General features: G+C 53.0%; 7 protein-coding genes across 7 annotated transcripts; 3 read left to right on the forward strand and 4 right to left on the reverse strand.

Moving 5' to 3' along the window:
• Positions 1-120: 120 nt before the first annotated feature.
• J7T55_008712 (uncharacterized protein) lies at positions 121-3,272 on the reverse strand (the record flags this gene model as incomplete). The annotated part of the gene is made up of 4 exons (XM_053139058.1): positions 121-651; positions 714-2,364; positions 2,434-2,882; positions 2,952-3,272. 4 exons carry the CDS (start codon positions 3,270-3,272, stop codon positions 121-123), a joined length of 2,952 nt encoding a protein of 983 aa, XP_052997987.1.
• Positions 3,273-4,466: 1,194 nt separating this feature from the next.
• J7T55_008713 (opa3 domain protein) lies at positions 4,467-5,189 on the forward strand (the record flags this gene model as incomplete). The annotated part of the gene is made up of 2 exons (XM_053139059.1): positions 4,467-4,532; positions 4,602-5,189. 2 exons carry the CDS (start codon positions 4,467-4,469, stop codon positions 5,187-5,189), a joined length of 654 nt encoding a protein of 217 aa, XP_052997988.1.
• Positions 5,190-5,714: 525 nt separating this feature from the next.
• On the forward strand, positions 5,715-6,512 carry J7T55_008714 (uncharacterized protein; the record flags this gene model as incomplete). The annotated part of the gene is made up of 3 exons (XM_053139061.1): positions 5,715-5,799; positions 5,875-6,100; positions 6,179-6,512. The coding sequence occupies 3 exons, from the start codon at positions 5,715-5,717 to the stop codon at positions 6,510-6,512; spliced, it is 645 nt and encodes a 214-aa protein (XP_052997989.1).
• Positions 6,513-10,194: 3,682 nt separating this feature from the next.
• On the reverse strand, positions 10,195-11,115 carry J7T55_008715 (uncharacterized protein; the record flags this gene model as incomplete). Its single annotated transcript, XM_053139062.1, has 3 exons — positions 10,195-10,375; positions 10,728-10,815; positions 10,995-11,115. 3 exons carry the CDS (start codon positions 11,113-11,115, stop codon positions 10,195-10,197), a joined length of 390 nt encoding a protein of 129 aa, XP_052997990.1.
• Positions 11,116-11,733: 618 nt separating this feature from the next.
• On the forward strand, positions 11,734-12,502 carry J7T55_008716 (pro41 protein; the record flags this gene model as incomplete). Its single annotated transcript, XM_053139063.1, has 3 exons — positions 11,734-11,791; positions 11,862-12,178; positions 12,431-12,502. The coding sequence occupies 3 exons, from the start codon at positions 11,734-11,736 to the stop codon at positions 12,500-12,502; spliced, it is 447 nt and encodes a 148-aa protein (XP_052997991.1).
• Positions 12,503-14,586: 2,084 nt separating this feature from the next.
• On the reverse strand, positions 14,587-15,101 carry J7T55_008717 (uncharacterized protein; the record flags this gene model as incomplete). Its single annotated transcript, XM_053139064.1, has 3 exons — positions 14,587-14,643; positions 14,736-14,859; positions 14,941-15,101. 3 exons carry the CDS (start codon positions 15,099-15,101, stop codon positions 14,587-14,589), a joined length of 342 nt encoding a protein of 113 aa, XP_052997992.1.
• Positions 15,102-16,458: 1,357 nt separating this feature from the next.
• Positions 16,459-19,680, reverse strand: J7T55_008718 (round spore; the record flags this gene model as incomplete). Its single annotated transcript, XM_053139065.1, has 4 exons — positions 16,459-17,408; positions 17,753-17,987; positions 18,314-18,514; positions 18,571-19,680. The coding sequence occupies 4 exons, from the start codon at positions 19,678-19,680 to the stop codon at positions 16,459-16,461; spliced, it is 2,496 nt and encodes an 831-aa protein (XP_052997993.1).
• Positions 19,681-19,900: the final 220 nt, after the last annotated feature.

Below are 19,900 nucleotides of genomic sequence, written 5' to 3' on the forward strand. Positions count from 1 at the left end.
GACGCCTTGAAGATCAGAATGCCAAAACATGAAAAGGTTTGAAGAAAGGAAGGGAGGAAAAAAACGTCGTAGCGAAAAGAGGCACATGCCTCCGCCGCCTTCATCTCAGAAACAACAGCCCTAGCTCTTCTTGGTCTCGTCGATCTCATCCAGCAACGTTGTTGGACTTCGACTGTCCACCCACACAGCACGCCGGCTGTCCCCCCCTCGAGCACCAACCGTGACCCAGGCTTGCTTCGACAACACCTCACAATCCTTGGTCTGTCGGAGTCCAGGCCATTTCAGGCGGCCGTCGCGTGACATGTCACTCTTTCCAAGACCCCCGTTCCTGGCCCACTCCTTCACAACAGCCTTGATGAACTCGACCTTGCGCCGGAAATCGTTCGCTGCCGGTATGCCCTGGAGCTCCAGAGGGATCTCTGGCCGATGTCGCGTTGAGTTGGGGACACTGCGTTGCGACGCCTTGGGCACTGTCGAGAAATTGAGGAGCGTTTGGAGGGGGTATGACAACACAGCTCGGTCATCCAGCGATGCCTCATCCATGCCTCCTGTCGCGGCAAGCTGTTCTGCGGCCTCCTGTGACAGGTGCCAGAAGTGGCACCATGTGCCCGTCCAGTCAAGTACTATCTTGGTGTGGTCCGGAAAGTTGAACTACCCGATTATTAGTATGGGCTCAAAAGGGAGACAATGTCTTTCATCAATGTGCTACATACCTGAAGGTGTCCATCGCAGAAGTGGAATACCTGGACATCACCAAATCTCTGGTAGAATGTGACGAGGTCACCGGGCGTGTCGACAGGGTACGGCCGGGCGGTTTCCGCATCAGGATGCTCTCGCGCATACTGAAGCATGTAGTTTGCGAATTTCTTCCACAGCACAATACGCTCTCTCTTCCGATGCTCGTAGTCAGTCTTGCCAGGCCCGAGTTTGGAAGCCGTCCCGTCCTGGTTCACAGGTACTCTGAACTCCTCTGGGTCCAAACGCACTCGGCTGATCCCCTCTTCGCCTTTGGTTTCGTAGAAGGAGATGGGCTCCGTCATAGGCACGACCTGGTGCCTCTCGTGATATGTTGAGTCGTTCCTTCGTGTGATATGCTTTTCAGCATCATGGACGAGCAGAAAAGATGGGGGCAGCACCGCTTGTTCATCTCCTCCCGGCGCATTTACACTGTTCAAGATGCACCCTGCGCTACCATCGTTCAAGATGTAGCCAAGTCCAAACTTGTTCGTGTAGTCGACCCACTTCACAACGACCTTGGGAACTTCTGGCCCTTTCTGTTTAGTGGAAATATACGCCATGGATCGAGAATTGAGAGCCCGCTCGAGTTCGGCCTGTAGCTTCCGCATCCTGGTCAAGACAAGATCAGGTCTTGTGTCCTCTAGGTATTCTTGCTGTTCACCAGGCCCGAATAGTGACACAACCTTCTTTTCATCTGTAACCTCTTGCTTGAATTGTGGCGAAGGCTCAACCTTTGCGGTGGAAGATGATCTCGTTACAAGCGCTGGCCGCGCGACCGGCTGCGACCTGCCGGTTGGCAGCTGTGTTCGTGTTGCTCGAGCCGATACCTTCGCCGCCTGCTCATGGTCCTCCACAGACAATGCCCCGCTAGTAGTCAAAGGGATATCTTTCTTGACGCCACGAGATCGGGTGCCCAAGGGCCTCGCCGGCGCAGCACTCATTGAGGGTTGGGTTCGTGAGCTAGGCATGGCGTTGGGGGGTTTATTCGCAGCCCTCTGTTGCGCTGCGAAGCTCTGTGGCGGCGCTTTGAGCCATCCAGAGGGTGCAAATTTCGCGGGTGCATCAAGAGTCAATGCTTCGGTTTTCTCACACAATAGAGATACTGATTGTGATGCTTGAAGCTGCTGCTTTTCCCTCCGCAGTTCGTCGTAGGGTCGGTAGACGATATCAACGGCCAGTGGGATGCTGGGAGTGAGGCCATGCTTCTCTTCCGATGCAATCTCCCGCCATATTGCTGTCCTCACTGGTTGAATCTTCTGATGCCAAGGGCCGACTTCACACTGTTGACAAAGATCCCTCAGGTTGCGCTCGACTCTCTCTTGTAATCTAGGGCTCGCGCAAGAGTCGTGAAAGATTTCCTGCTCTGGTGCTGTTTCCCGCAGCCTCGATGTTATGTCGGCTTGAGCAGGAACATACCCGGCAGTGAAAAAAGGATGTTGCACGATCGCATCTGGATCTGGCCTCCGATCTGCTTCAACCAACATGGAAGCCACGATGTCCTTTACTTCCAAGCTGATAATTTTCTGGTCGTTTTGTGGCCAGTCGTAGTCTCTGTCCCGTGCGCGGCGATAAATTTCGTCCGTTGTCGAGGACTGGAACGGCGGCTTCGTAGTGAGCATGGCGAACCTGGAAAGCAATTAGTCAACCTTTCCTTGCGGCCAGCCAGATCATACAGCCGAATAAAACAGTACGCACATGATGATACCCAAGCTCCAAATGTCAACGTTATGGTCGTGCCCAGCCTTGCCCTTTTGCAAAATTTCGGGGGCAATATAATTCGGTGTGCCGCAAAGGGTGGTTCTCCTGATGGTGTGCATGTCGTTACCGGTCACCAACAGGGCAGCCAGACCAAAGTCACCAACTTTGGCATTCATGTTCTTGTCCAGGAAAATGTTGCCCATTTTGAGGTCGCGATGTATGATACCTTTTCCGTGCATGTACTTGATGGCTCCAGCAATTTGTATGGTGTAAAAACGGACTTCGGCCTCAGTCAACCCTTTCCTCTTCTTCACCATCTCCATAAGCGAGCCATTTGGACAAAGCTCAAGGATGAGATAGGTGCAGCTTTCAAAAGTGAACGCCCGATGAAATTGTACGATGTTGGCATGTCTCATCTTGGAGTGAATTTGAAGCTCAGTTTGGAACTTGAAGGGCCAGTTGTTAGTACCAATATATGCAAATTCGCATCCAGAGCCTGATCAGACTTCACCAACCTTCTGCTGCATTTTGACAGGCATTGTACTCTTCACAATTTTCAGAGCGTATTTCTTCCCTGAGTCGACGTGCTTGCCATCGTAGCAAATAGCGAAGCCGCCTTTGCCTAGCAACTTCCCAACCTGGTACACAGCTCCATTCTTGCGATCAGAACTGGGAGGCTCGACAACCTGTGGTGGTGGAGGAGGAGGGTGGTCCTTGTCTTTGGCGGTTCTCAGCTGAGCAGCAGCCTTCGCTTTGAGATCGGTGGTGCGCTTCGGAAGGGCGTTCACATCTCTAGGGGATAAAGCCTCCATATCGATGCCTCCTCTCCCAGCCATTCTGGGTTCCTTAGCTCAATGTATGTGTGTTGATGTGTGATTGCTCTTCGTAGCTCCTGCAGCTAGAGCCTGGATATCTGAAGCCGAGCAGCTGGATTTAGCAACCGGAGATTTGTGACTTGAGACGCAATGCAGCGATACCGCCCCCTGGCTGCCAGTATGTACTTGAAAAGTGAGCTGCAGTCAAGTCAGTATCTCATGCTCTGCTTGATTATTGACATCCGGATGAAGAAAGACTGATGACGAGATGGCGGGTCAAGAAATGCTGGATGTTCTAGATGTCGGGAAGAAGGGATCGAAGGTTTCTTTTGCACTTGATGTAATGGGGGGTTTGGTAGTGTATTAAAAAGCGAGGGGCTTGTCCTTGAAGCACAAGTCCGATGAGGGGCGTCGTACAAGCCGAGGGAGTCTTGCAATATTTCATCGAGAGGAGGGCATATGTGGATTCAGAAGACTCACAGGTGACTGTTCAGCGAGATGGCATGAGATGGTAGTTAAGGACCATGAATGCCACTATTGAGATGGGGATTTGGCACCTTAGACCATTGCTTGAAGCAGTGTCTAAAGTGAAGCTCAAGTTGGTGTAGGGCAGAGTTCGTGACAGAAAGATGGATCCTTGAATGAGCCAGCAGCTTGTTGTCTCTGAGGTCTGCATGGCCAGGTAAATTTGCTTACTCGTTGCCCGGCAACCAGCTGCTACCCTGCAGGGGCGCCCACTGTGGGGTTCTTAACCTACCCTGTGAATGGGCTAAGTAGACTACCTACAGCACCTGCTGTAGGTACCTAGATTAGGTAGCCAGGTAAGCAGCCTGGCAGGCTACTAGGCTCCTTCGGCGCCCATCAAGGTTCATTGAACGGTTGTCTCATTACGTGCTGGAGACGTTCCGGTACCTAGGTACTCAGGTACGGAGTCAGCAGAACGACGTGGATTGGCCCTTATCGGCATTCAAATGCATCTGCGGGACTTCAAAATTGGCGATCGTGAATGAATGAGTGCTACTAAATCTGCTTCGTCGGGGATGTTGAGGTTTCTGTTCTATTGTCTGCTGTCTTAAAACCCCAAACGCGTTGCATCGTTTGTCGTCGCCATTGCCCGCGTCGCCGTCGCCTGTCCGGTTTCTTCGGAGGCCGGTCTATCGACTTCGTTACACATTCGCGCCCGTGAATAGTGCTCACCGGGCCATCCCGCTCACAATGGTCCCTCTTCCACTGTTCAAGCTCGCCTCTCTGTTTGTCCGCCATGTGTCCAAATATGGAGCCGTCAGTCCACCCGTCGAGACCGATTCCTTTCCCACCGGGATGAGTTAAACTAACTGACCGGGAGTGCAGAACCGAATCAAATCACAAGCCCACGACCACCCTCAATTTCGCGCGTTCGCTGCCAGATATGGCCAAAAGATCCACCAGCTGAATATGAGGCTAAATGTAGCCTTGTTACGGAACACCGACGCAGAGCGGAGGGCCAAGGAGAAGGCCGAGGCACCAACTGTCAAGACCAAAGAGCAGATAGAGAAGGAAGAACAACTGAAGGCCAAGTACGGATCAACAACAAAAGATTCAAATCAGCCCAAAAGCTCTCTACGGCCCAGCATATGGAAACGGCAGTTCAAGCCTCTGCCTGAAGGCAAAGCTGTCGACCTCTTCGCGGATGTTATAGGGGATGGCTTTATTCTCCTGGTGGCCACGGCCCTGATCCTCTACGAGACTTGGCGCTCATCGATCAAACCAGACAGGAACAAGGAGAGGATCGAGGAGTTGACCAAGCAGTTCGAGGACCTGCAGGCCAAGGAACGAGACCATGAAGAGGAGGAAAAGCGACAACAAAGCAGGATACTGCAGCTCGAGGAGGTCCTGAGGAATTATAAAGACCCTAAGACAAAGCAGCCTTTACTGCCTTCACCGACGCCGGCAACATGAAAATTCCCCCAATCCGAAACCCATGGCCTTCCTATCCAAGGGTGCCGGAGACGGGACAGGCAAAGAACCACAGTCTTTTCAGGTGAACTAAGTCGGCATGCAAACTTCGCCCTATGTCCAGAAAGCTTGTAGATAGACTGTACGATAGAATCGTACCACGGCGTTCAGCAGGGGGTCACTTCGAAAAGGACGAGCATGGCGTTGGGTGCTGTATGGCGGGGGGAGGGGGGAAGTGCACGATCACTACTCAAACCCAGGAAGGCTCGACAGTGCTGTGTTCGTAGCTGTGCCTTCCAAGGTGGTTGCGATACCCAGGTTCTAAAACACCTCTCTCACCGCAGAAGACCGCTGGGACGGAAGGAACCGACTGCTAGACAGGCATCCGTCCTCGTAATCACCTCTCTTCAATCTAAAAAAAGCCAATGGAAACCATATCCCCTACCTACCTAAGTAGATGCTTCCATTTGCACCTAGTCCTTTGAGTTGTGTGGCAGTACATTGCTCCAACCAAGTTGACACGACACGATGTTCTGCACCTCGTTACGGAGGCGCAAAGAATGGGCGCCTGTCGTTCCCCGTCTGCTTCAGAACAGGAATCCCAAGTTCAGAGGTTGGAACGAGACTTGATGCATTCACAAACTCTTGTGTTGGAGATCGCGTGCTGACCAGTGAATGGATGCGTCAGAGGGCAAGCTTGACACTCATGATGTCAATCTGCCACTTCCCAGCCCAGGCGCGCCAGGAACACGATATCTGCGCTTCGTTCTTCTTTCCTCAGCCGATCAGGACTCGACTGCCCGTCGCCAGCGCATCGAGCGACTTGAGAATCAGTCCGGTGGAAGCGACGCTGCCGTCGTCTGGTTGATGGGAGAAGGCGGCGACCAGTCCTCTTACTTGCAATTTCAAATTGAGTAATATCGAACCACTCCTCGTTCTTGTTGCATAATTGTCTGTCTTGGGGCCACTTTCTGACAAAATGTTACTGCAAGGTTGGTTGATAGCTTCGAGATTCCTCTCCTGCCACTGCGAAGTGTGGAGGATCTGCCAGACGCCCTCCATAGATTCCATCGTGCATTCCTTCAAGCCAACGCCTCTCGCCCAGATTCAGCCCTGAGTGCCGTGCAGAAGCTCCTCCCCTACAGCGGTCTCTCGCCTCCCCTGCGTGAGCATACAACCAACTTGCTTACTGATTTGACGATGGGCTTTGCACACCTAGCCAACAAGGCGGTGGCTGAGAATGGGCAGTTGGAGCTTGCCGAATACCTTGGCAAAGAGGAAGCACGACGAGTAATCTTGTTCTGGACGCAGGAGTATCTGCTGTGATGGAGATGAACCAAGGGCATTTCGATCCACGTTGGGTCAAGGCACGGCGGAGTTTCTGCCGGAAAATGGAAGCAAGAACTTGACACGATGCTTTTTGAACTGACCAAACCATCGGGCAGTTTTGCCTTGCCTTCGCTCGTCTTGTTGACTCAATTCTGCACTCATGTAGACCGTCTCGAGTATCGACCATACTCCGCCATTATGTCAATCACTGGACGGACAGACACCAAGCAGGGGTCTCGCCCAGGAGAGCGTTTCTATCTGGGAGGGACACACAACGACCAGCAAGTCCAAGAGAACTTAGCTATGCCCCCGAGAAATTGTGGGTGCCAAAAACAATAAGACTATATGCCCGGAACAATCATGACAGAACACGTAACACATTGGCTTGCTCGAATCTACAACCGCAAATCAAAGATGGGAGTGAAGTACCCTCAATTATGCATCGCAGAGTCCCTTGTCTGCGGGGAAGAAGGTTGATGTCTACCCATCAAAGGTCGGAAGCCACTGGCTGCTGAAAAGCAGTACGTGGAATCACTGTTTACGGTTTGGCTAACAGTCACCGTAAAGTAGAATAAAGACCGTTCCAGCTGGGGCAAATGGACTAACCATTGACTGGATCATAGCAACGCAAACCACAGGTCGACGGCGTTTGATGCAGCCGAAACGTTAGAGGTACTCTTTCCCTCTCGGTGGATGTGTATGTGTGTGTTCCCAGGTGCGTACTGCATGGTTCTGATTTAAAACACTTGCATGGCCGATTGACTGAGGAACAAGTTCGGGGGCAGGGGGCTAGTACAAAGGGCTCTGGCAAGCAGGGCATCATCCCTTGCGATATCGTGTGAACCCGTACATTCCATACAATGAGATTTAGACAATCGGATGACAGCCAACGATATGAGACCATGATCTACGAGATCAGGTCTTCGGGACGGGCTAACGGATTGATGCAGATTCTGTCCAGCCATCGTCTGGCTTTGTCAAGTCGTCCACGCCGTGTGGTACCATGTATAGGAACGTATGCCCACTTTGCAGAAGAAGACTATGCCGGAATGATCATGTGCGGTCGACCCGGACACGCGACGGCAGTCGACCACATCAAGCCACAGCGATGAGACTGCAGCCAGGATTGCATGAACCCTCAGTTGCCCGGTTCGTGGTTTTCCCGGTCCACCTTACTTGGTGGGAGTTCGGCGACCCCCTCATGGGCCCTCGTTGAATGGGATCACAGACTGCCCCAAGTCGTATCGAGCTCGCGATCCACAGCTTGCAATAGGGATCGACTGCCGGAGACGACACCATCTCAGCTATCAGTAATTAGCCATCGAGCACGAATGTCGACGCGAGACAGCACGGCACGGCGGCACATATGAACATCGTGGGGTCCAAGAATGCTCCCATTTATAGATTGCTTGGTATCAAATAGTTCGCCAGGCTCATATGTGTCAACTGGCCAGTCGGGGCATAATATGCGGTGACGACGGATATCACGATGCGTCTCGCAGATCAAGGTTGCACGAGGGAATAAATAGGCACGGTCGAGAGTGCTGAGCTGATTGGCCTCTCGGGCGAGGCTGGTGTGCTCCCCACCCAGCCACCGTGGGAGCGGGTCGGCGCCGCGGCCCACACCCGTTCGATATGCCAATTGGAGTCGTGGTGCAAGCGCTGGGCTGGGTTGGCATTGGGCAGGCCTGTGCAGTGTGGACCAGATCAGAGGTGGGGAACGAGTCTCTATGACTGGGCAGACCTTTTTCAGATCTGGTCCTGCACGCCGCTGCCAAGCTGCCACGTTCTGCTGCTGCTGCTGTTGCTAATCAGCCGAGACCTTGCAAACTTAACTCTATCTCCCGCCCATCATTACGACAGCACAGAGCTTTTTGCGGCCATGGATGATCGGCATCCGATCACCACAGACTGCTTGGCCTGGCCTGCCTGGGTGCAGCTGCCAGAAAGAGGCAGGAGGCCCGCTGCATCTGCCAGCTAGTCAACCTGCGAGCACGTCACGAGTTCACAGGCCTGACAGGGCATCAGTCGATTCCTATACAACGCGGGTGGCTTTTCATTCGATCTGATGAACGACCGCCGTGTCTGCTCTCCACTTGCAAACTGGTCCAAAACAAGATCAGGATGAATGTTTCCGTCCGACCTGGCCATGGTGGCATCCAAGGTTCGAACGAAGCAGATTCGCTTTGAGGCGTCCAAGGCTATCTCGAAACTCCTGGGCGAATCTCGTCCGAGCTGATGAAATCCAAAGAACAACGGACGGTTTTCTAGATGCATCCGTTCTCTCTCTCTCTCTTCCAGACCCGCAGTTCGCTGTGCCCCCGACTTGCATGTCTGCATGGCTCGTCTTCGACGGGATGAGCACCAGACGCTACCACGCCACAGGGAAGAGCCTGACATCTTGTCGCATCACCGCCGGGCCTGCTGTGCACTACTTTAAAATGTATGTACCTCACCGCGTAGCTTTGTATGGGACGCGACCTTGGGAGAGAGTCTCAGGCATTGCGGCTCTGTGCGGATCCGAACTAGCGTCCCCTGTTTCGGGGCCCCCCGCTACCACTTGGGCGACCTGTCAGACCCAACTTTATCCTGAAAATGGGCCCAAAGCGTTGGAGGCGCACTCATTCAGTCTCCTAAAACGGCCTCTGCCTCAGCCTCCCATTGCTGGTCTCGGCGAAACCGCTATTTGTCTGATCGTCTGTCGCATGAATCCCGGCACCTAAAATGGACAGAACAACTATCCCATCAATCTTGGGACGGCTGACCTTCGAACCCTAAGATCTGCGTCTGATGAACTCCTCAGTGGCGTCGAGCCACTACCGCAGCCTGGGATGGAAGAGAGGACGAGACGAGTGTCAACCCACTACAGACAGTCGAGTTGCACTAGCGGCACATCTTGGTGAGACAACCAAATTGAAAGGAATTCAACGTCTGGAGTGCAGCAAGTCGAGCGTGATTTGTCTTGATATCTTTGGTACCAGGCGTCTCGAGGCGGCTTGAGGCGTCTCGTCCCGACGCTGGTTGCAGCACCACGGCCACACCACGGCCACCCCGCAGGGAGGCAAAGAGAGGCTGCATGCTGTGAATAATGGGATCTTACCGGCGAATATCAAATGCAACAACATTTGCGATGTTGATATCGGCATTCCTCAACAGCTAGCCACTGTGATCACCCATCACCACTCCATGATAGTGACCAAATCGAGTTGCCGACATGGTCTAGCGATATCCAGCCACCCTAGACTGGCAAAAAAAGGCCTGAAAAGGCAAGGAGTATTAGCAAAGCATCACGGTGGCCCCATGCATGCGGCGTCCCCTCACCTGCCAGGGCCATGCCCTCCAAGTGCCTCGACTGTTATCGCTCGGCGAAGAACCGCCCATGTGAAGCACGAAAGTGACCTGGAACGACCCCTCTGCCCCTCAGAGTAACGGCATGTCCAGGGCGAGACCCCTGAACCCAGCTTGCAGCCTCGCTGCAGGGGTTAGTCCTGGCCCCTGTGTGTGCAGGGGCTTGATTGGATTGTTCCCCATCTCTACGCGCCGTACTACACTCTGCACTATCTGATGTTCTGCCAATCACCTCAGACGAATGCCTTTGCCGCCGGTCTTGCACATCAGATTTCCCACCGCAACACCATGCCTCCTGCCCCCCCATTCCCCAATGGTTACGACGTGTGCGTTACCGCCGTGGGCGCGGCCGTCTCTTGCAGAGCATATTGCCTTGCTGATTGGGCTTCTCGCACACGAATCGCAGGGTTCCCGCTTCCGAGGCCTGGGCAGGCAAGACGAACACGGCATCCAGCCCCTCTTCGTCGTCTAGCATCGCCTCACCGTTGCTCGGCACACTCGCGAGATACTTGCTGCTTCTGGTCAGGTGGTCAGAACTCCTCCATGTTCACCAGTAGTGTAGCCGCTGCGTCAACCTATCGCCTTTCCACAGGATGGGTCCCAAGTGGCGGTCTCTAAGTCGGCTTCCGAGGCAAGCTCTTCGAAGCGGCCGTGGCCGTGGCTTGATCGCCCATGACACTCAGACGAGTCGAACTTCGTCTCATTTGGCGCGGGCCTCTCTCTCTCATCACAAATTGCCCTTGTACCTCTATCCCCTCCCGTCCATACGGAATATGTACGTATGTGCGTAGTGCAGTACATCCTTGGGGGAGTGGAGTCTCTGCCATAGCCACCCCTGCATTCTTCCGGGACCCTGGCACGTACCCGTGGTACTTGCATGCATTGGCTTCCTCACACGTCTTGACCCGCACTTTCATGTCACTCTTAAAGTTGCATGTTCCCGCTCCCGCACCTGCGAAGATCAAGCGAGCTCTCTTACATGCCAAAAAGGTCGACCCTGCCTCAAACATCTAGCTTCCCCTGCCTCAGACCTCCGTCTTGTCTGATCTTCAAACCCCATATCAATGCGAAGGAGCCTCAAGCCCTGCCTGCTACCAGCATACACGCACTGTTGACCTCATCTCGACTCACCCGCCTTGGCTTCGCCGCGAGCATCAAACAACGCCATCTCATCATCGCAGAGGGCGTTCGCTCCACTCCTGGCCCCGGCACCTGGACCAACCCCTTGATGATACTTCTCATGAGCCATCATCTCCACTTGCCAGGTCTGCGTCGATCAAGCTTAATGTTGCTCGGATGCCAGCCGTCATCATAGACCGGATCTCAAGAGCCTGGACCTCCGACGAAGACGTACCAGCATCAAGCCAGAAACATTCGATACCCTCCCCAGTCCACCCCCAAAGCCAACTGATACACGCCTCTCGGCCCGGGCTTGTGCCCACAGGGCATAGACCACTCAGCATACCAAGACAAGGCAATATAGTCCTGCTTGGCCCCGTTGGCCACTCATCGTTTGACAACCTTGCACCTGTTCCTTCCTTCCCTTTCGTCAGTGTGGCAACAGTTTGTCGATAGCCTTCTTTCATATCGGCAACCTGCATATCAACCTAAAGAGCGAGTCCGGTCACTCGTCTCTCCTTACTATTCACTTGTAATTTATCGACTGTCGACGCTGGTGCCGTGGAGGACTTTGTTGAGCGGGTCCAATTTCTCTCGTTCTAATTCGAATTGGAGCATACTCGATTTCAGCTGGGGAAACACGCCACCAACGATCAGAACCACGAAGAGTAACCTCGGAAGAGTCAGGAAGTAAGAGCTAGGAAGCAATCGCAATATTCCTGGGGAAGTTGCAGCATTTATCGGATCCACGATGGGAAGACTTATCAAGAACCACTGGGCGAGGCTCATCATCCTCACTGCCGGAGCATGTGAGTTCAACCACCTGAGGGGATGGGAAGGATTGTTGGTTCACGGGGCATGTGCTGACAGTCATCACAGATCAAATTGCTGCGGCCATCGAGGCATTTTTCTGGCCCAAGATATTCTGGGACTTCGCCACCAAGACCCTAGATGCAGCTGTGAAACCCTTTCCGACGCTACAGATCATCAATCTTGTGATGGGAATATGGGTGATGGCATGGGAATGGCCACTATCGTTCATCGCCGGTACCGCAATTCACCGAAGTTTGGAGGCCCGCCTGGCTTTCCTGCCTCTGGCTGCGCTCGCCGCTGTCTTGACGTACCAAGGGACAAATGCTGCCTTGTACTATCTGGTCGCAATGGTCGTTGAATTCTGGGCATTTTCTGAGGGCGAGGTATGTTCAGACTCCATCGCCTACTCGAGGACATGAAGACTAAATAGACACAAAGGTCATCTGCGCCAAGCCATGGACATTACCACAACGAGGCGGTCGGTCTCAAACAGCATAGACTATCCTAAGAACCCGAGTCCGTCCTCACGAAACAGCCATCGGCTCGATCATCGGCAAACCCGATTCAAGACAGGTACGGGGTCAGCACACGAATGGACGACTAGACGCCAGGAAATACCACAACGAATTTCTCAGCAGCGGACTTCGATATCGAATGAATCTCACCACCGCATAGGCGGCACAGGAGCTTTGGACGAGCTGGGATGACCTTACAGGCACGGGAGGATCAGGACAGCGGGAGGAAAGCTAGGAAAATACCCAATTTCTTTTACACCACGACCTCATCACGACGGGGATGTTCACGACCATCTGAGGAGGTTTATTATTTTATTATTAGCATGATTTGGGCCCACCTTGACTGTACAGCAGGTGAGGCTCAGACCAAATTCATCATGGAATTTTAGCGTTCATCTCACTGCCACCCTCAGAACTATGTGTGTGAGCAGCCGCCGGGCATTAGACGAAGTGAGATCGGAGGGCGACTAGCAGCCCGTCCCAGAGTTTTCATCGCAAGAGATGGGACGGCGCGGGTCGAGACGAGCTATTGCAGCCAAGGGTTCGAGAAGAGTGGGCGTTAGGGGGAAGCATTGGGGTTGTCGAGGGAGACGTAGGCGTAGCGGTTCCCCCTAACCAGGCAACCCACGGTTCCTCCCGTTTCAGACACTGCCCTTTTGACACAGGTCGGCTAGGCAGGGCAAGGTTAGGGGCCCAGCTATTGGGGGCCCAGCTAATAGGCGTTGCCGCCTGCCCGCCGGTAGAAGTCAGCAAGGCTTGGACGAGGCTCCCTCATGCGAAACTGGTGCGAAACGGGTGCCCTGGCGCTAAAGGCAGGCTGACATAACCTCTCTTGTCCGACCTTCCCACCCTCTCTCTCTCTCTCTCTCCCCCTCCTTTTCCTTCCAAGGATCTGGCTTGTCTGCTCCGACTGCCGACTTCTTCTTGTCGGAAATTGTGTGCATGTTGCGCACAGGTCACGAGTTCATTGCAAATTTAGCCTTTTTTTTGAGCCGCAAAGTGAGCGGCAGAGAATAGAACGTCTGTGCAATTGATTACTTATTCATGCTATGCCGCTGGGTGGCCCGATGTTATATGGGTCCCGGATTAGCAGACTCTGGCTGTGTCCCCTATTGATACGCTCGCTCAGTTGCGCCCAGACTTCTCTCAGGTTCCAATGTGGGTGTGTGTGCCTCTGCTTGCTTAGACTTTGGCAGAAGTCTTGTGTCTTGGGTCTACTCAATTGATTTGGGGATGAGGTGGATGTCAAATTGGGGCCATCATTGGGGTTGCTGCATCCTATTGCCCATTCAAATTTGCAGACACAGGCACAGCTTAGTCGCTGGAAATGCTCAGAGCACAGTCGAGTCCCAGATGCTAGGTGGGTGTGTCTACTATATAGGTTGCGTTACTTCTAAATCAAGCACATACGGCCACAGATACAGGAAAATACGGGATCCCGTCCGCTCTCCCATAGTCAAGCCTGTAATCGCTGGATTAGTAGTTGGGTCGGTGACGACCAGCGAATACCCGGTGCTGTATGTTTTTGCCTTTTTTGCCTGCTTTTGAAGTACCCACTCCAGTGGAGCCCATTTTCACTGGCTTTGTAGTTGGAGAGTTTCCCGCCCCCTCTCGGTGGGTGGCCGGCCGAGTCAAGGCCGGCCCCGAAGCCCGCCACCAGATGTCCCACTGTCGATTGTCAACTCACCCGCAGCAGCTGCCAAAACTTGATTGTGATTCCATCACAATAATCATGCCAAGCATCGAATAGGTCATAAGTATTTACATGTGGCCCAGACTTGATGGAGATGGGGCTTGTCGGCACGGGTTGCCGACGCAAATGGGTTAGTAAGGTAATTCTGCTCAGAAACGACATAATGCCTCGGTGTATCGTGACGCGGCATGACACGGCAGAACTCGAGAGGGAGTCACGTCAGGCTGAGCTGTTACATTTTACACACAAAAAGAAGGCAATCGGGGTGACAAGTCGAAGACTGTATTCAGACGCTCGCCATTCTTGTAGTTAGAACGACGAGACAGCTACTACTTAGGAGACTGGCCGCAAAGATGGTTGAGACCATTGTTTGTCCACTACAGGGCAGGGCAAGGGCGGGGCTTTTCTCTGTGACTTTACGAGCACACCAGAGGAGGCAATTGTTTGGAGACTGCCTAATAAGACAGAGCAATTTTGATTATGGAGACTACCAAAACGCCGATGTCAACGGTTCATCTTGAACCTCCAAATGCTAAACCAATAATGTTCGTGACGTCAATGGGTATCTTTTCAGCCTTGAGGCTTAGTGAGCAACCATGGCTCCCTTGGAGTCGTTCTTGGGTCCCTGTCGCTCGGGCATCTTTATGAAGGCGCCATGGTCAGTCACACTGTTTACTTAGGTGACAGGGCGTATGACTGCCCTGCCAAGGGAGGAAGTAGACGCGGGCTTACCGAAGACTCCTGCACGGAGCCCTTCCCCAGGATGGCCTTGATGACCTCATCATCGTTGCTCGTGCCGAACTCGTTCTCCAGCTGGGCCTTAGGGGCACTGTCGTATGCTCCTTGTGCGCCTTGGCTGTTTGCAGAGGAAGAAGGCTTTCGTTAGAATAGGTCCCGCTACGCTGAGGGTGGCTCCAGGAACATGAAGAGAACTTACTTGTGCGTCACGAAGATCTTGAATGCGGAGACGAAGTGAGCCAGGGGAACGGACTTGTCTCCCTGCCACTTCTTGTAGGTCTCGAGGTCATCGACGAAGACGAGGTAGTCGTCGTCGTTACCCTTGAAGTGAACCTTGACCTGAGTAGCGGCGCCCTTCATCTTGACTGTTGTTGTGGTGGTTGTTTTGGTGTTGAGGGAGGAAATTGATCAAAGTTGCGATGGTTATCAGAGAATTTGGTCGTCAATTCGTTGTTTTCTAGATTCGTAGATGTGTTGATTTGAAGTTGGTGGTAAGAAGGCAGAGGACAAGGTGGTGTCTCTCTGTCTTATAAGGAGGGGAGCTCGTGACCACTACGTCATACAGAGAGCTTGCGATGGCGGGGCTTCAGGTCCAGAGCTTCCATTTCCAAGCTTGGTGGGGCATCCCGCCTGGAGATGACCGCACAGTACCTGCATTCCCGCAGCACCAATCCCTACGTCACTTGCACATCTTGCGGGAGACAGGGGTAGCTTCACTTGGCTCCATCAATCATTAATGCTCCATACAAGACTACCTGCCAAAACACACAAAGAAATCTAAACACGACCAAATATAGCTCATTGCTGGGCTAAGTCCTGGCCAACGTGACGCCACTCTAAGACGCATCAATTTTCTCAGGAAGTGTGAGACCGCGCTCCTCTCCCCGGTCGCCACGGGCTTATAGATCAAGCGCACCACTGATGCAAATAACCATACAAACCAACGACAAATTCATTCAGCGGGGAGACGTAGGCCAGCCTGCCCAAGCTGTGCAGTACAGCCATTCATAGATAGAAATGTCTGCTAGACCTCCATATGCTCATACTTATAATCGCTCTGCATGTCTCTGACTCGCTCGCTCTTGCTTACTCAAGACCGTTCCCTTCGAGTCGTGCAGAAATCGTCACGAGAGCATCACCCACACCACGCAGTCACTCATGGCAGAGACAGTAGCCTGGGAAACTAATCTGATCTGGTACCGCAGCTCATCCCTCCGCGAAACTTCGCAGGAGACGGTCTTCTTAACACCCCGCCCAAGGAGTCATTGGAAATGGGCACCCGGAGACGACCAAAATTTACATGAGGCGATGGCGAAAGTTATCCACTAAGTCTTAATAGAAATATGCATGTTTTGATTTCAGTATCCCTCCCTATGTGGATTAGACCCTCGGACCCTCGCACTGATGTCCACAGTTGGTTGGGATTAACCCCCAGAACCCCTCGAGCAGCTTACCGTGCCAGGTATACTGCGATGCCACAGAGATATGTATATACAAAGGAGAGTGACCCACCAAGTCCTGATAGTACTACCATCGACCTTTCCCAAACCGTCCTGATCTCCACCACAAAAAAAAGGGTATATGCAGTACCATGGGCCTGTTTGTACAAATGAGAGCCCTAACCAAAACCGAGTCCCTCTCAAAGAAAAATGCAAAATCCTTATCATTCCGGAAATGCTCAACTCAAGGCCGACTGGCACGCTGGACTTCTCCCAGACTATCGAAAGAAGCCTCGGATCCCCTGAGCCACAGCACCCCGGCGTAGCATATCCACCTTGGACCACTTGGCAGACGAATGCTGCGTCTGCGGAGACGGCGTCGACCCTTCTGAGGGCAATGGAGGCTCCGACTGCTCGTATGCCCTTCTCTTCCTTGTGTTCTTGCCGAAGCCATCACTTTTGTCAAATGCTGAACAGACCGATCTCCGTGACAATATGGAAGCCTGGCGTTTTAGCCCTGGGCTGTTGACGGACCTGGCGTGAAGGGCAGCCGGGGCCGACGGCGTCTTAGCCAGCGCAAGCTCCCTAAGCTGCCACGCACTCGGGCTCCTGGGGATGCGCGTTCGGCGTTGCGGGCTCCTCTTGCTCTCAGCACTGTCCGCAGTGCGAGGAGGCTCGTAGCGGGCTCGAACTGTTGAAGGCGCCGACTCGTCATCGATGACGGATAAGCGCGCTATTTTACTACCCTCCTCACCAATCTGCATTCGAATAGACGGGGCATTGTCTCTCATGTTGATGGCTGGAGCGAGTACCTCCTCTTCAACAGACTCATCGTCGCTATTTCTAGTGATACTGGCGAAGCTGGCCGAGCGCTTAGTAAAAGTACTTGTGATGCTCGTAACACTCAGCTTTCGCATCATAGATTGCGCCGAGGTGCGGATAATGTGTTCATTGCGAGCTCGAGTAGTCATGCCAGGAAACGGGAGGACCTCTCGAGTCCATACATCCGAGAGCAGGGCCTCCAGCCTGGCTCTGTCTCCTCGTGATGGTGCCAGCACCGGTATTCGACCCTTAGTAGCAAGGAGAGACTGTGTTCGGCTGATGTTCATGTTGGACGAAGACAGAGCTTCTTTCTCGACGCTCGTGTTTCTTACAACGACATGGTAAAGCGGCGTTTTCGGTCCGACAGTTGTTGCTCTTTGTATGGATAGCCTGCGCGCAATGGTACCTGTGACTGTTTCAGCAACGCTTGTCGTCAGAGAGCTGTGACGCGAATCTCTCACCTTGTTTTCCGAAAACGGTACTAAGGCTTTTCATATTCAAAAATAAGGAACCGTAGAGCTCAGGGCTAGCTAGATCTTGTGGCTCCGACATGGAGCCAACCTCAAGACGGCATCGCCATTCGTCTTCTTCTTTCGGATTGCAAGCAGTCAACATCATTTCATATAATTGACAGTCGCACTCGAAAACGATCTTCCACGAGAAAGGAGCAGTATGGCACTGCAAGCCTAGACTTATGTATGAGCAACTTGCAGTCAATGGCATGGTAAAAATTATGGTGGATTGACTTACCTCGTCCATTGTCCGCTGCTTCGATTTTGATGTTACTTGTTGGTATACAGACTTGCAGTGTGTAAACCTGGTCGACCCGGCTCGCCGAAGCAAGACAGAACCAGTCCTTGTAAAGCATAGCCACCATATACTGCCCATGAATTCCATCCTTTGACTGCCAGCAGGCATGTAGTGCACCACAAAGTTCTATATGGCCAAACGAGCGGATGCGGTTCTTGGATGCAGCATCGAGTTCCTAGCCGAAGTCAGCGCGTGTTCAAGTTTAGTAGCTTGCAAGGGATCCTACAGAATCTTGGAAGACGAGACGATCCTGCAGAAGCCACGTCTTCTCAAGAACAGCCTTCTTTCGTGCGTCGTCAGTGGCTCGATTGACTTGAGATGTTGCCTCTCTCAACCGGACGAGAGTATTTTCAATTTCCATATGTGCATATGGAGAATCTATGACGGGTGTGTACTTCAAAAGTTCAGAGAACAGAAGTGGATATTTGCAGACCCGTTGCATCGGCTGAGACATGTTAGATGTCTATCTGGACAACAAGGTGCTCTCTGAGACAACTTTACCTTCACGAGAAGATCTCCGATGGTCAAGGACTTCTTTGACTCGATCCCATGTTTGCTGTTTGGGCCAAGTGTGGATGCCAGTGTCTCCAGCCCCTTCTGATACAGCTCCCATTGCGGCATGGTTCGATGAGCCGACGCAATGTCCTTCATCATCATCTCGTACTTTGCGCCGTATTCTTCATATACGAAGAATCGATTCATCTGCTACATCATTAGCGGAGACTGAGCCACATTAAGGAAATGTGAGCGAGTCGAACCTTCTTCGTGAAGACCTGGGCAACATCTGCAACGACACTGGGCTCGGCAACCATCCCGGGAACAGTCTCTAGCCACGACATGCTTCCGTTATTCTCAGGTACGACATCCAAGCTCCGAATCCGATTGTGGCCATGAGTATGGTGTTTTGAATGTGGAGGAATGTTCATCTGCGTGTACTCTGAGTAAGGAACGGCTCGATGCAGCTCCCCCAGGAGCTCTTCGTGAAGCTCGATAATGTCAGCCAGATTGCGATTAATCGAGGACCGCAGACCCGAAGGCATAGTGGGCAGTGAGACAAGTATCGTGACGTAGACATTCATTAGGAACCGCACGTCGCCAATGTAACCTTCTTCTGTGCTGATGAGCTCTTCCAAAATCCGACGCCTTTGGAGCGAGCGCTCCACTGTCGCCCTATCCAGGACCTGTGGCTTATCTAACCCAGCGCTGTCCTCCGAACATCTGTTACTAGACATCGATGCCCTGCTACTGAGGTCGGTGTGCGTTTTAGATCGGGAGGACCGCATGCTAGTCCGTCTGGACCGAGCAAAAATGCTACCGCTCGCAAGGCTGGCGCTGGCCGTCTTGACGGTCTCGACAAATCCAAAGGACGAGCCAGAAGATGACTGGCGGTGATGGCCTCCGCCATTGAGCCTGCCTGGCAAGCCGTTCGCAGAGAAGGGCCTGGGCACGAGGTCGTCGTCTGTGACCAGAACCGGCTGGCCGAGACCACGCCGCCGCAACGTCCTCATCCACCTGTGGAACGGCGTGGGCGACTGCTCTATACAGGCCTCCTTGTACAAGTCTATCGATGTCGGGTTGTCCGATGTGGGTAGATTGAGGGCGTGGGGCTCATCCAGCGTGAACCTAATCAGCGCCGGATCTATCGTGTCCCGATCAGCCCAGTCGCCGGAGTCATGTGTTTGGGTCGGCACGATGCTTGGTAGACACAAGTCGTCCTTGCTGCCCTGTAGCGATTCTTCTGGAGCGGTCGAGGGAGTATTAAAGTCGGTGGAGCTGTGGCCGGGGGCTCTTCCGTCTTCAGGGCCTCGGATGATCCGAACCGACCCAGAGGGAGAGGGGGTCCCGGAGGATTCAGAGGAGGAAGCCATAATATCTTCTTTTGAGACCAAGAAACTTTGAAACCAAAATTGTTGCTCCTCGAGATCAGGCAAAAAGGAGAGGAGCTCCAAGACAAGTCGCAACGAGGCGTCCAAAACGGGGGTATCAAAACATCATGACAAGTATGGCTGATGAATGAGGGCAGGCAAAAAGAGAGGCAAACTTCAAGATATCAGCCGCTAGAGAAGGTCAACTCCCCCGGACCTGCAA

The sequence above is a fragment of the Diaporthe amygdali genome (assembly GCF_026229845.1).
Source record: "Diaporthe amygdali strain CAA958 chromosome Unknown NODE_4_length_2575358_cov_65_588622, whole genome shotgun sequence".
NCBI lineage: Eukaryota > Fungi > Ascomycota > Sordariomycetes > Diaporthales > Diaporthaceae > Diaporthe > Diaporthe amygdali.